General features: G+C 36.1%; 1 protein-coding gene across 1 annotated transcript; it reads left to right on the top strand.

Annotated features, from left to right (window-relative positions):
- Positions 1-4,085: 4,085 nt before the first annotated feature.
- Positions 4,086-14,961, top strand: LOC145228278 (solute carrier organic anion transporter family member 4A1-like). The gene is made up of 12 exons (XM_080093287.1): positions 4,086-4,281; positions 4,404-4,535; positions 4,922-5,197; positions 5,474-5,589; positions 6,105-6,195; positions 9,385-9,594; positions 9,947-10,119; positions 10,625-10,786; positions 11,545-11,735; positions 12,074-12,283; positions 12,706-12,876; positions 13,722-14,961. Exons 1-12 carry the CDS (start codon positions 4,130-4,132, stop codon positions 13,947-13,949), a joined length of 2,112 nt encoding a protein of 703 aa, XP_079949413.1. The 5' UTR covers positions 4,086-4,129; the 3' UTR covers positions 13,950-14,961.
- The last annotated feature ends 486 nt before the right edge of the window (positions 14,962-15,447 follow it).

Genomic DNA, 15,447 nt, shown 5'->3' with positions numbered 1-15,447 from the left:
AGAAGAGAATTTCGATCAGCGATGAAGACTTCCTGGGACGATTTTGAAGTATTAATAACGGTTAGTGCAGTCACAACTGGCGAAGTAAACTCGAAGGGAATGGTTTCCAGGTGAACGCCCAGCTTTTGCAAAAGTGGTTTGCTTTGACTTTGAAGGTCGTCGCGGCTGAACACTTTGATCACCGTGTGAGGATCCGAGTAATTATCATCCACGTCTGTAAAGTTGCTGAAACGCTCGATGATCGAATATTCCCCACCAAAGGATTCGCACTCATGATGGTCCCAGTCTGTAGCACAATATTACACTTCACAAAATATGACATTTAGTGAGTCCATTTATATGATTGTTAAAAAAAAGCATCATACCTTTTCTGCGACAACAGAAGTGAAGCTGGACGTATTTGTATGTATCTTTACAAGGGTCTGTATCGTGGTTTGCTTTAACTTCGCATGTCGTCATATTGTCACATTGGTTCTGCAGTTTTTCAAGGCGATCCTCTAAGCACGATGTTGTTTGAATTTTGGTGTGGTTACAATATCTGATAAAATAAGTCGACCCATCAATTCCTTTAAAAATTATAAATGCTTGATGATAAATATGCAAGTATTTAGATGTACAAAACTAAAAATGGATGTAAAACTGCGCCTGAAAAAAAAAAAAAAACGCTGACGAAACACAAATAATTATTTGTTAACAATCAATGATCATTCTAAAATGAACTGCTAGTTATTTAACATTTCAATTGAACACTTGTTGTCAAGAGGATAAAGGAGAAACTTTCATCCTCTTTCTAAAGCAGGGGTGGGGAACCTGCGGCCCGCTTGCCTTTTTAATGTGGCCCGCGTCACAATTTTGTTAAGGTACAACATAAAACGTAGCATAAAAAAACAATAATAAAATGTTAGTGTACAATTGTACGTAAAATAGTAAATATATTTACTTGAAAAGACTTCGACTTTTCTACATTTGACGTCAAACTTATTAAAATTACCACACATTCAACCACTTGCTGTATTTGTGACGTAACAGTCACTCGATTGTCTCTTCTTCCAGTAACAAATCATTTGCCATGCGGTGTTAGTTTTAAATGAAGCTATAGGGTGTTCCAGAAACAATGGACAGATTTTAGTCGAATTAAGTGATAAACCTGTATGCCTTGTTTGTTGCAAACAAGTAACAGCAAAGAAAAAATCAAATCTGCAGCGATGAAATATAAAATCACTTGTGTGTTTAGGGTAATATTACACGGAATTTGAAAATAAAAAAATATTTGGCCCGCCCGAAAATGTTGTGCAATTCATGCGGCCCGCAGTACTAAGTAGGTTCCCCACCCCTGTTCTAAAGCGTAGGCCAGGGGTCGGCAACCTTTTAGGCGACGCGTGCCAATTTACTTGTTATTTCCATGTGTTAATGACGTCGCGTGCCAACGTTTTTCTAAATCAGGGGCGTGCAACATACGGCCCGCGGGCCAGTGTCCGGCCCGCGACACCTATTTTCGTGGCCCGCGCAGACTTCAAAGTACTCTATAATTATGAATACTTTTTACTGCTAGAGCATGGAATGTTGCTATTTGTACACCATCACTGGTATTTTTGACTTTATAAAACGTCACACCGTGATGAGGTTTTATCCACTGTGACGACATATTCCCATTGATGCATCATAGTGTGCATTATGACAGAACTGCCTTTCTAGCAATGATTTATTAACATGATTTATAGGTGCAGTAAATATATTGACATTTATTCTACGAAAAGGTTAGCAGATATCTCCCATTGATCAAACAGTAACTTTATTGTGTGCGCTCTGCTATTAAATAAGCTGTTTAAAAAGATATGTGTTGCTTTATTGTCTGGCCCCCAGCATCATTAAAACTGTAAGTTGTGGCCCACTGCGATAAACAGTTGCACGCCCCTGTTCTAAATAATAGTGGTTCTTGCCAGCAGATATCAATAATGAAGAGAAAGCAGCGTGTTTTGTGCATGTAAGGCTTCGTTTTACGATTATTGCCTGATAAAAACTATAAACAAGCAGTGTAACAGGTTAAATTGTTACTTCAACATAAACACACAAATTGTTTGGCGTGCCATGAAAAACCTCGCGTGCCAACCTTAGCACGCGTGCCAGGGGTTGCCGACCCCTGGCGTAGGCTATAAAAGATAAATAGATTGTAGTTTAGCCTATTTCAATTAACCTTGCAAAAGCGTATACAAAACAACCCAGTCGTCTAATTTTAACGTAAATAACGTTTTTGTATTCAGCATGTTCACGATGTGTGAAAAGCACTCATCTGGTTAGGTTTTCAAATGAATATCTACTGACACGTACTTTTTTCCTGGTGCTTTTCTGCCATAAAATCCATCCGTTATTTTTATTACTTCGTTGTCGGAGCAGTTAATGGAAAAAGGACTCGTTTTATTTTCACACACTATGAGGAAAAACAATGTGTTTGTAAAACTAACTTGCAATTTGAAAAATAGTACGATTTAAAACTATTAATATCTATTTATTTTTCCGGTCGCACTAGACTAACTTTGAGTAGTACAGGCCTCTTTTTTCATGAGGTCATCATGTCCGAGGACCAGTAAAGATTTTGACAAATAAAGTTATTAAACCAAGCGTGACATAAGGTAAACATTTAAAAAACGCTTCAATGTTCGGTATTTTGTACTCTTTGTCATTCAAACATTTCGGTTATTTTTCCTGCGTAACTTTTGTTAAAAAAACGGTTGTGTCATTTTTTGAAAGGCGAAGCTGTATGTACGTACCAATGCACTTGTATCCAAAGCCTACGCGCCAGCATTCATCTCTAATATCAGAAAAACCTGCGGAAATATGAAAAATAGAAATAAATTAAATAAAGCACGACCAGGCTGTTCGCAAAGAGACAAAAGCATCTCAAATTCATTTGTTTTTTGTGAAATATGTTGTAGTGGTAACAATGTAAATAAAATGAAAAAAAAACACCTATGTATAAATAAATACATAAATTGCTAAAAAGCGTCACTATCCTGTTTAGGTATAATTTGCTAAGTAACCTTATTTACTGTACGTACCTATAGAGGTAACAATTATATAGACTATAATTTAACTTACCACCAGCCAGAGAAACAAGAAAGCATCCAATCACCAACCAAAATACACATTTTTCAAGCAGAATAAAGAATTTCATTGTAGGCTATGATCACACCGACCTTAAACTAAGAACTTTTGTACAAGAAAACATTTTCATCGTTTATATAAATAATTTTAATTCTTATTTTACACTGTCAACACTCAAATTTACTAAACGTGCTTTACAACTAAAATTGATAATGCATGCGGGATTTTAGCATAGGCTGAGCATCCAAATTAAAAAACAACAAGAAGCAATAATCAAATCGATTAACTTCAACAATCTGTTTCTTTCTGGGCGTTGTGACAAAACTCGCCAATCGCCTATGCTCTATAGACTGACCTATGTCTCCCTATGCATAATTACGGTATTTGATTGTTTTCATTTGGCGTGACCAAAGGAAGTCTGCTGGAAATTACATGCATTTTTTAATTGTACAAGCATCAGCGTTTTTCAACATATTCTAGCCTGGGCCATGTTTATTTTTTATTTGTTTCATGTTTGTCCTCGTTGCTCACAATGGGTTCGCCGTCGAGCTGTCCTTTACATCAGTGGTGGGATTCAAATTTTTGGTCAGCTGGTTCCATCACAAAAGTCATATTTTTTAGCCGACCCTGTTACAAAATGCATTGACAGTAGCCTAACCAGTAATGCTAACCGGTTCGCTGATCTCATAAAATTTCGTGAGGCGGTTCTATACAACCGGTGCGTGCCGGCCACTGCTTTGTATTATCTTTTATTTAATTTTTTTGACTTAGAGAGTTCGTGACTTTCTGGGTCAGAGCAATGCTAGGATTATAAGGCACAACTTTGTGAATGAATTTTTAAAAAATGTTTCTTTTCAATCGTTACGTTAGGTTACTAACATCAATCGAAATTGCTGCAGTCCCATACCGTTTGTCATAAAATATATTATTTTCGACACAGCGAAAGCGACATTATGACGTCATCATTGAAGGGGAAGTCCCCAATATTTTTTGCAGTGTTCTCTGTACTGGTTGTTGTTTAGTGTTTATGTTTACCATAGTTTTTTTTTGGTATGTGCGTTATTGTTGTATTGGTACGATGAGCAGCAGTTCAAGTGGAAGCAGCGAATCAGCAATTTACAGGGATTCTGTCGATGAAACGTGTGGATTTCAAATTAAATGTGGAAAATTTAATCGAAGGTTTGTTTTTGCCTTTGCAAAATTTTCCTTTGCAGCTATAAAACAACTAAAACTGGTTGTCTTATTGTTATTTTTTTAGTTAATGTTTAGACACTTGTTAACCACCCATATTTGTTTTTTAGGTTTCTGATCCCATTTTTGCAATGTTTTGCTACACCCAAATTTGCACTTGCCTTTTTATGTTGCGCCAGTATTGCTCAGGGTTTTGTTATAAGTGGACTGTTAAGTGTTGTTATCACAACTTTGGAGAAAAGGTAAATACACTGCATGAAGCTTATAATTGACTATTTCAAATTTTTATGTGTGATGGTTTATGTGGTGGCTTTGCGGCACAACTTATTTCGGTGTGTTTTCAATCACAGTATTTGTGCATATGTCCTGGTCAAAAAAGTAATTGAGAGTTCTTTCTATCTTAGCTTTTGTGTTTTTCTCACTGATTATATTGCCCATTTTGAACAGTGTGTGGTTAAATTAGTTTCATGAATTTAGTTTAGTTGCAATTGCAAACATTTTTGATTGGGACTAAGAAACTTCCAGGTAGTTTCATGTTTCTTAAAATAACAAGAAAAAAAGACTTGCCAAGTGTTGCTATAATCATCTTTTCCGTGCAGTATATTGATTTTAATGATTTCTGTTACAGGTTTCACCTCCATAGCACAGAAACTGGTTTTATTGCAAGTAGCTACGACATAGCGTCATGTCTCTCTGTACTTGTTATTACATACATTGGTGGGAAAGGGCACAAGCCCAGTTGGATTGGCTGGGGAATATTTATCATGGGAATTGGTAATCTATTTTTTTCCTTGCCTCATTTCATAGCCCCAGCATACACTATTGGTGAAGAACAGCATAATTTGTGCAATTCAACTGACACTGTGCACTCAAAATGTACACCATCCAACCTAAAAAGTTACATGTAAGTACCTTTGTGTAGTTTTTATCTGTTACCTTGTGTGTGTGTGGTAACAATTTTAAATGTAAACAATAAACAACTTCTCTCTTTAGTTTTAATGCCTGAATAAATGCCAGAAAGTTTTTCATGTACTTTATCTCAAATGCGTTTAGTATTAAAACAATGAAAGTTTTTCTATGTTTCAATAAACAAAAACAGTTTTATGGAATGAACAAGCTAAACATTTTATCTAAAATGAGATATCACAGAAGTTAGTAAAATCTTGATCATATCTTGTAGGGCCTTTTTCGTAATTGCTCAACTTTTGAATGGTTTGGGAGGAACTACATTGTTTACGTTGGGTGTTACTTATTTGGATGAAAATGTGGAACAAGTACAATCATCACTTTATCATGGTTGGTTTGTTATTAGGTCTTTTTATGTCAGTAATTTCCAACTTTTTTACTTGCTTTCCCTAAATTACCAAAATCTGCAAAAGCGCCAATGTGGTAATATGAAATTCTTATTTTAAAAAAACTGATGATTTCCTTGCATAAAACTCGAACAATGTAGTTTAAACCAACTGCCAAATATCATAACATCAAGAAAAGAGAAAATATAATTAGCAAAAACAGTTCAAAAATTTTCCCCCTTAAAATTAAATTGCCCACTCCTGTTGGTCACCTTGAAATGGAAACGTTGCTTTTACAAATGCTCAACTCAAAAAAATAACTCATTGGGTTTAAAATTCACTGCACGCTAAACACTACACTTTATTATTAATAAAACTTTGTAATTATATACATACAAAACTATTAAACACATTACATTTCTAACAGTTTAAATGCTGGCAAAACTTGTGTTTAATGAAAAGATCTATCTGTTAAGCTAAGAAAATAGAAAAAAATTAACATGTTGTAATTTGTTGTAGGAATCTACTATGCAAGTAGTGTGGTAGGTCCTGCATTTGGTTTTCTTCTGGGAGGGCAACTTCTGAAAATATACACTGACATTGGTGAAAGGTAATATGCATTTGTGTATGGTTCCAGCAATTTAAACTACACTTTAAACTGTATTTGAAAAAAGAAATAACATGCAATGATGCTACAATGGAAAATATGTTAAAATAGCTTATTGTAACCAGAAATAATCATTCCAGCCCCTACAAAGCATTCTGTCTACTTCAATTACTTGTTTTTTGAAATCAGTGCATCATTTTCACTCACTATCCGGCACTTTGAAAAAGTTAAAAAATACTTTGCGATGTGTGCAAAAATTTTTACATCGCCTTTGAGACCCCTACACTAAAGTATCCTGGAATTTGTCATCCTCTCCAGTACCAGAGTAAAGATGTTGAAGTTACAAATAACTCTTCTCTTTTCTTTTGCTTTAAAAAAAATCTAGATAGCTTGTTTATGACATAAGTCAAGAAAAACTTTGTTAATAAAAGTTAAGATGAAAAAATTAACTTGACTTTTTTGCCAAATAAATGTTTTTTTAAATGCTCGCTGTCAGGTTGGCCGCCGCATGATCACGGGTTACTTAAGGTCACTTAGTCGGTATTACAAACACAGCTTAGAACTTTCTTCATAACGTAGCGTTTTTTTAACAATCAATTTAGGAGTCAATACTCAAGGCATGTATAAATTAGGCTTAACAGTATTGTTGAACACGAATGACGGCGTGCTATTGAAAACGGTGTCAGAAGGTCAAACAGTCGTTTGGCGTGTGCACCCTGAGAGGTTACTACAGGTCAATGGTACTCGTTTTGCGAAACAGAGTTAAATGAAAAACAATTTGTTATGTATACACTTGTAGCAAATTGCTTTTTAATTTAAAGTGTCTGTAACACAACTGTTACAGCTTTCTAGAAAAAAATGTGTTTGAAACCTGACCTTGGACGACAATATCTGGGTCAAAGCAAGAGAATCAATTGAAATTATTTTTTTTGTTCTTTTTTAAAGTTTTTGTAATTATATGACAATAATAGTGCAAAAAGAATACGAACAATTTTTTTTATTGTTGGGTTAATGCTTTCTAAAAATTTGTCCTTAAGAATGTAAAAATCACCGCAACATTTGTTTACCGTAAATCCGCACAAACACGCGTGTAGGGACCCTTTAGTTTTTGTTTACAAAAACAATCATATGTGTAGATCAAATGATGTGTATAGTAAATTGGTAAATATCGTATAGAATATATAAAATGGAAGTATATCAGAAAGCCACTCTTCTAGTTTTTTTTTTCTTTTTTTCTTTTTTCTTTTTTTCTTTCTAACGCGGGTTTGTTCCCACGTTTTGGTCAAGAAAGAATGGTTCAAACTTTTTCAAATTTGCACACATTACAGATATTGGTCTAAAGATGGTCCATGTGAATTTTGACCCCGTTTGATCCCTCGGTTCACCCACAGCCCCCCAAAACGTGAAATTTTTAACGCGGATTTGTTCCCACGTTTTGATCAAGAAAGAATGGTTCAAACTTTTTCATATTTACACACATTATAGATATTGGTCTAAAGATGGTCCATGTGAATTTTGACCTCATTTGATCCCTCAGTTCACCCACAGCCCCCCAAAACGTGAATTTTTTAACGCAGATTTGTTCCCACGTTTTGGTCAAGAAAGAATGGTTCAAACTTTCTCAAATTTACTCTTATTATAGATATTGGTCAAACGATGGTCCATGTGAATTTTGACCCCGTTTGACCCCTCGGTTCACCCACAGCCCCCCAAAACGTGAAATTTTTGAAACGGCTATACTTGCTAAAGCAGATGTTTCTGGAGTTTCATACTTTTTGATTGGTACATTGCAGCGTATTTTAAACTATTTTGTAACTTGAAGTTGTATATATCCATTTTCACCCCTTTACCCCCAAATACTTGTTTGTTTGTTCACATGTTATTGAGGCCAGAAATACAAGACTTAACCTGCTGAAATTTTTAACAGCTGTGGATAGGGTGCTCCTTGTTGGCTGGTAAAAATTTCAGTGCAATCGGCTCAGTAATAGTAAAAATATGTTTTTACATGCTGTCTTCTGTCATATTTGTGCTCGCTCAGTGCACAGCTGACGCAATGGGAGTGATTGACGATAGTGGCACATGGAAAAATGCCTCTGCTTCACGCATGAACGCAGTCGTCACTTGACCATTTTCTCTCTGGTTGGAATTGAGATGATACGGTGTTAGTGATATTGCGCTGTAAACGTTAACGCTGCGGGGTCACGGCAGGGACAGGCGATGCATATGACGTCATGACCGTATTTGCCTGTCGCTCAGTGCACAGCTGACGCAATGGGAGTGATTGACCATAGTGGCGCATAGAAAAAAATGCCTCTGCTTCACGCATGAACGCAGTCGTTACGTGACCATTTTCTCAGTCAGATAGAAGTATCAACTCTCAAGGGAGTAATTCACTTGTTTACGATTAAGGCGGGTGAATGCAGCGGGAGTGCTCAGCTTGACGTCCGGACGGACGTTTTATGAGGCAGTCGTGTCGGTGATTAGAAATCAGCTGTTTTTGCGCAGCTATGCTGTGTCGTTTTATTAAGTTATCAAGCACATTTTAAGTTTTGGAAAATTGTGTTTAAACACTGACCTTGAACGACAATATCAAGGTCAAAGCATGAGAATAAATTGAAAGTATTTCCTGTTATTTTTTCCTATTTACTGTTTTTTTGTAATTATATGACAATAATGATGCAAAAACAATACGGACAAAACTTTTTGGGTTAAGGCTAAAGTTGGTTAAGCTTGTCCTTAAGAATCTAAAAATAACCAGGATGTTTGTTTACCATAAATCCGCACAAACGCGCATATGCGGACCCATTCGTTTTTGCTTGCAAAAACAAATATATGTAGATCAAATGATGTGTATAGTAAATTGGTAAATATCTAACAGTGATTGTGCCCTATTTTTACAGTTACCAAATCGCATATGCATATGTGTGGGGACCCATTAGATTATGCTTGCAGAAACAATTAGGTTATAAAGTACCAGGAAAAAGATAGGGACCCAATGAAATGTAGGTGCCAAATATATATCCATTATAAATATAGTAAATGGAATATGTGATACATCATTAAATATGATGTAGTATATATAACCCAGCAATATATAGGAAAACCGCTATTCTAGTTATCAGGTGTACTAAGCACATCTTATTTACTCACAATAACAACAATACTATTTGACATGAAATTTTCACTTAACAGTGTCAACATTGAAGACACTAGTCAATTATGGATTGGAGCCTGGTGGTTAGGTTTTCTCGTTGGTGGAGTTGTAATAATGATTCTTGCCATTCCAATTCTACTTTTTCCTATGCGACTTCCAAACACTGCCCACTTGCGAGCAAATCGAGAACAAGAAATGCATCAGGACAGAGTCGCTGAGACAATGAAACACAGCGACAATGCAGTAAGGTGAATTGCAACTTTTCTAGGGTCACATTTTGTCGCCCGAAGCATCTTATGTTAACACTGGATGTCACACTATCAGGCTTAAGTGTTTTGATGGGACTGATGTTTTAATGTAACAGACTGACAGTACATTATATGTAGCGTTTTATTCCTGATGCTAGAAAACATTTGTTTCATGAACAACTAAATTTTTGACACACTTTTTAATTGGTTTTGTGTCAAAATAGCAAAGATTTACATTTTAAAAATGTATTATAAGAAAATGTAGCAAGAAAAATGTTAATTTTATTTTTTATTTTTTTTACAATCTTATGAAATTTTTATCTTGAAATATTAATGCTTTTATCATTCACAGATTTTCAGATCTTCGATGGAGTATTTTGGTTTTGTTAAGAAATCCAACATTTCTGTTTATCACAATAGCAGCTTCATTGGATACTGCTTTAGTAATAGGCCTTACAACATTTGGCCCAAAGTATTTGGAATCTATGTTCAGTCTCACTCCAAGCCAGGCTGCTATCTACTTTGGTAAGTGTGCTGTGTCCCATGTATGTCTGTTGATTAAAATTGATCAAACTGAACAGTACCTTTTACAACATTTTCTATATATTAGACAACTTATGGGCCATAACCAATTTTTCAGCATTTTTAGGTATGGCCCACAAGTTGATTTGCACAAATTCTAAATTTTTAATGTCTTGCAACTTTTTTGGGTGATCAATATTAGATGTGAAACATTTTCAACCCTCTTCAGTTTATTAAATTTATGACAACATTCCAGCCTAAATTGCACAAACAATCCATATATATTTTTGATCTTTCCGAAATTAATTAATAGATTTAAGTATTTTTTTTATGTTGTAAAATCTGCCAAAATATCATAGAATATGATCATAGAACCATAAACAGCAACACAAAACTTTGCACTGTGGCTGCACCAAACTGTTTGAAACATTTCATGTTATCAACAATTAGAAGGTACCGAGCAATCAGGTAGTACTTTTTGCAAACAACTTTTATTTTATTTTTGCAGGTATTCTTGCCATAATGGCTGGTGCCACTGGTCAGCTCTTAGGTGGAGTTCTTGTGACCAAAGCAAAGCTTACTGTGTCAGGGATACTTAAATTTTGTGCAGCATGTGCTGTTATCGCCTTTGCAACATCATTTGTCTTTTTTCAGTCCTGCCCGGACAATTGTAAGTACGATTAACAATATGTTTGGAAAATAAGTGTTTGCTACCTTAGCCCTTACAAGTAAACACAGGGTTCTGTCATGTGATTTGCCTATGTATTCCAGTGGAGCTTTCTGTAACCTTTGACCCTTAATATACAGTCATGTTTGCGCTACATTAGCTCCAAGTCAAGATGGTAAAAACTAAAAGCAACTGCTTTTACTTGCAAATAAAATCTCATAGATTAAAGGTTTTATTCAGTTTCGTAGTTTTTGTTACCATTGCATGTGAAATAGGCGATGTTGTACTTTATCACATTGTGTTAATAGTAAGTAGGCGATTGATATGTTGTGAAGTGAAACCAACCCACACGGTTTGTATTCAGTAACTGCTGTATATTAATGCTTTAAACCAGAACACAGGTGACAAACACTTCAAGTAAAACTGTATGCAAGTACTATCTTGTCTTCCAAATTTTTTTGTTTAGAATCGGACATTAAGATAATATCACAAAGAATTGACATAGTTACTATGCCACTTCGTGAATCCACAGTTATGGTTAAGTGTACAATTTATGTCAAAAGACCTATTGTTTATAACAGTCGTTCTCAACCTTTTTGTCTTAGCGGAACCTTTTCAATGCATAATCTTGTTTTACGCGAATTGTGGCGGACCCCCTGAAAACGGCGCACTCCCTGTTGAAACCACTGGCTATGATAAAGCCCATGTACAGTAGCTTATTGCAACATTTAACTGAGTCATTCACAATTTCTGCTTTACAGTATTTGCCGGTGCGACCGTGAAATACAGCGATGCAAGCCAGGATACCCAACTATCGGCTTACGATCATACGTCGCACTGTAACATGGCATGTGATTGCAATCCTGATACGTATGACCCTGTGTGTGGAGACGATGGTGTCACATATTTTTCTCCTTGTTTTGCAGGATGTAATGCAGCAGTGGATGAACATGTAATGGCTACATTGTTTCGATTTATTCGATGGATACGTTTACCTGTGGCAAACGAACTATTTTTAATTAAATGTAATTAGTTCTCAAGTATTGTAAAAACGATAAAAGTGTAATTAAATTATAGAACAGGTAAAAATTATTTGACATCTGTTGAAAGGTCTATATCGGCGGTTACTGTGTAGTTAAAGAATCTCTGGGTCTTATGTCATATTTTTTTGCTATAAATTGATTGAAAAGCTTGCTTATTCAACTTTCTTGTTTGAGTTCATTTCTGAAAAATCATAGTGCCGGGTATTTCCTTTTACCTGCAAACTGATACCACCTTTTTTACTTGCAGACATACAGCAACTGCTCTTGTATCACAAGCAGCAATTTGAGCAGGGCGACGCGTAATAAATGCACAGATGCCAAGTGCAAAAGTTTCAACACTTTTATGGCCATCTTCTTCTTTTCCATTCTTGCCACATTCTTTGCCGGAACTCCAGCCGTCCAAGCTCTGCTCCGCGTCGTACCTTTTACTCAGCGCTCGTTTGCCATTGGAGTCAAGGTATGTTGCTCTCAGAGTTGCAAACCGTGGCGGACTTTTCAGTCTGGGTTCGGATTTGAGTTCAGTAAAACAGGCTCAATTCGGGCCACATTTGTGTCATAGCTTCATCTAATTGACCTAATTTAAACTTTACATTTTCAACAAAAATATGGATTTTGTTCGTTTGGGTTCTAAACGGGCTATGGGGCTGCTTACAACTCTATACGCATTAGAGCGAAATTGCACATCTATAGTTTCCAGCAATAAATTGTGTTTTTCCTTGTGGTGAATGTGATACAAACTCACAAACAAACAGATATCATTTTTAACAAATTCGATTTGTCAACAGTTTAAACTCTTTCGAAGATTTGTTGTCTCTCTTAACTGGACTCGACATTATAAAGCTTTCTGTTTTTTGTTGTTAAAGTATACGTTTTTTGCAGTTTGTTATCTTACGCCTACTGGGCAGCATACCGGGCCCGTTGGTTTTCGGTCGTGTGTTGGATCTTGCATGTGTGGTGTGGACGACGGAGTGTGGAAAGCCGGGTTCCTGCGAACTTTACAACAACGATAATCTTGCGTCCCACATGGCTGCTTTACTTGCCATTATAAAGGTATTACTTTACTAGTTCATATCAGAAAATGTTCATATGCAACTGCAAACCTATTTGCAAACATGCTTAAAAATGACTCTTTGTCTTGGTAGGCAAAAATTTTGTGAGGTAAGCGAAATTACTGCACAGTTAAGAAATTCGGTGGTGAATTTTACCAGCTGTAAAGGGTTAAATGGGAGAAAGTAGGGTAGTCCTATGTCCGTACGATTTTCGGATAAATTCCATACCTTGAATTTCTTTTTTTGAATTTTTGAAAAAATAAGCAAGAGCTTACATATACCAGGGGTCCGCAAATAGTGGGTCGCGACCCAAATTTGGATCGCGAGACCTTCCAGTCTGGGTCGCGAAATATTACAAACTTTCCCATGAATATAAGCATCGCACTTTGAATGAACTTCAGCTTTTTCAACCTCCCAATTATGGTTACATTGTTACATATGACTACGTAACTGTCACATACAGTCTATGTAACAATGCAGTAAGTTAAGCGTACCTTGCAAGCAGTCATGATTTTCTGCTACCATTTTGCAATGCGAGGTTAGCAGCATCAACGTTCGTTTACCTACTGTTTTATGTGCCGACTTTCGCTTTATTTTGTGCAAGAAAATAGCAACTGACAATAGCTTAATAGCAGTCTTAGTATTGATATCTAGTTGCTTGGTATTTTCCACAAACTTACATGCTAACAAAATTTTTGGGTCGCGTGAATTTAGAGCAATTCTTTTAGGGTCGCACCAAAAAGTATTTGCGGACCCTTGACATATACAACCAAAGACTAGGACATCATCTTTAATGTGGCTACTTTATTACTAGCAATAGTTGTAAAAACCTAAATTTATCTACAGGGTTTAGTAACATTAGCGTACTTGTGTGCTTGGTTCACGTACAAACCTCCTCCGAAATCCACATTCGATCGGCTCGACGACCTACCGCTAGACGGTGCTATAACACGCAACGCAATGCTACTTCCCACCGCCAGAGGCGCTGGTGTGGCAGTAGGCGACGTATTACGTTCAGCAAATTACGGCAAAGTATCGTACCGAACACTGAAAGAGGAGGTAGCCGACATGTAAGGTTTTCAGTGGTTTTTATGCACTTTTGTCTTAATGCACTAACAGGTTGACGTTAACTTGTAACTGTGATATTATGCTTGTTTATTTAACAAATCACATTTTGCGCTACGTGCACCAGGGCTGTTGGACCGGGCCAGATACGGCCCTTATTTTCAACTTTGCAGCATATATATGCCGTATTTACAATTTTGTTGCACTAAGATGCATGTGTTTAGTGTAGTAATTTGCTGCACACATTCGTACCTTTCTTAAAACTCAATATATACCTGTCTGCCTAACTGGTTGGTTGGATAAAATGCCTTGAAGCCCAGTTCTGGTTAACACATCTTAATGCTTCTTTGCATTGACGTAGAACCTGAAAAGCTATTTTTTTAATATTTTGCTTAGTATGTTTTCGTAAACATGGTACAAAAAGTATGTATCTGGCTTAAGGGGTTATATTCGGTCTTATCGACTGTGTGCATTCCAATGCTTCTATGTTAAAATACTATAAGACCTCAACACTGTCCGGTATAAATATCACGTTACATAAAAACTCTATTGCTGCAGCATAATGCGACAGCTGCTATAGACAGATTAAGTGCCTTTAAAAATATTTGCCTTTTGTATACCTATGTCTTATATGCACTTTTTCAGATTATAATTACTTAGTGCTGTTAATGTTTCATTTGATTAAAAACCAGTGGTGTATGCGAATCACATACGTCCAACACCTAGTAGCGTTTTGATTAACGGAAATAACGTGTAAATACTTTGTTTAGTTGTTTACATATAGAAATGTTTCCAAGCGTACTAAAGTTACCTACCTACGTGCCTATAGCAATTGTTTTTACGAAAACAATATCTTAGAAGTCCTTACGTAGACCTATGTTGTGTGTTTTTTACACGTAATAAAATGAATTAACATTTTGTAAGCATTTGAAAATCACCCATTGTGGTCTTTATTGCGTTGTGCAATTTACGTGATTTTAAATTGTGATCATTAAAATAAACTAAATCTTGCAACGTGTTACATGGGCATGTAATTTGATTTTCTGCATGATACTTTTACCGGGCAACAGAACGTCAGATCTTTTTTGCACTATGGGTGCACCTGAATAGGTATTTGTTATGTCCCAACATATTGTACCAGAGTTGTAAGTCGGACCAGGCTCGGGCTTAGGTTTCTTCGAAAAAACAGGCATAATTCGGGCCGGACTTTACACTCTGTATCAGTATTTTTTGGAATAAATTTATTGAGCTAAGTAGCCCGAAAAGGCCTAGTTAATAAACAATTGTCTATTATGTTTGCTTTTCTGAGGCTCAATATACAGGTAAATATATACTTTCGCGCTCCAGTTTTAGACCCGTTTACAACTCTGTGTTGTACTGTGTAATCATGATTAAAATATGTACAATTACTACCATCTTTTTTTCAGTGCACCAGCCAAGCAGTAAAATAACTTTGATACTACTACAAAACAGTTTGAAAATCACTGTTTTAAAGTAAAGGCTTTCA

This window comes from Phallusia mammillata, chromosome 1 (assembly GCF_965637545.1).
Source record: "Phallusia mammillata chromosome 1, kaPhaMamm4.hap1.1, whole genome shotgun sequence".
Taxonomy (NCBI): Eukaryota; Metazoa; Chordata; class Ascidiacea; order Phlebobranchia; family Ascidiidae; genus Phallusia; species Phallusia mammillata.
Note: the sequence above shows the minus strand (reverse complement) of the source record. Positions and strands in the feature narration are given on the sequence as shown.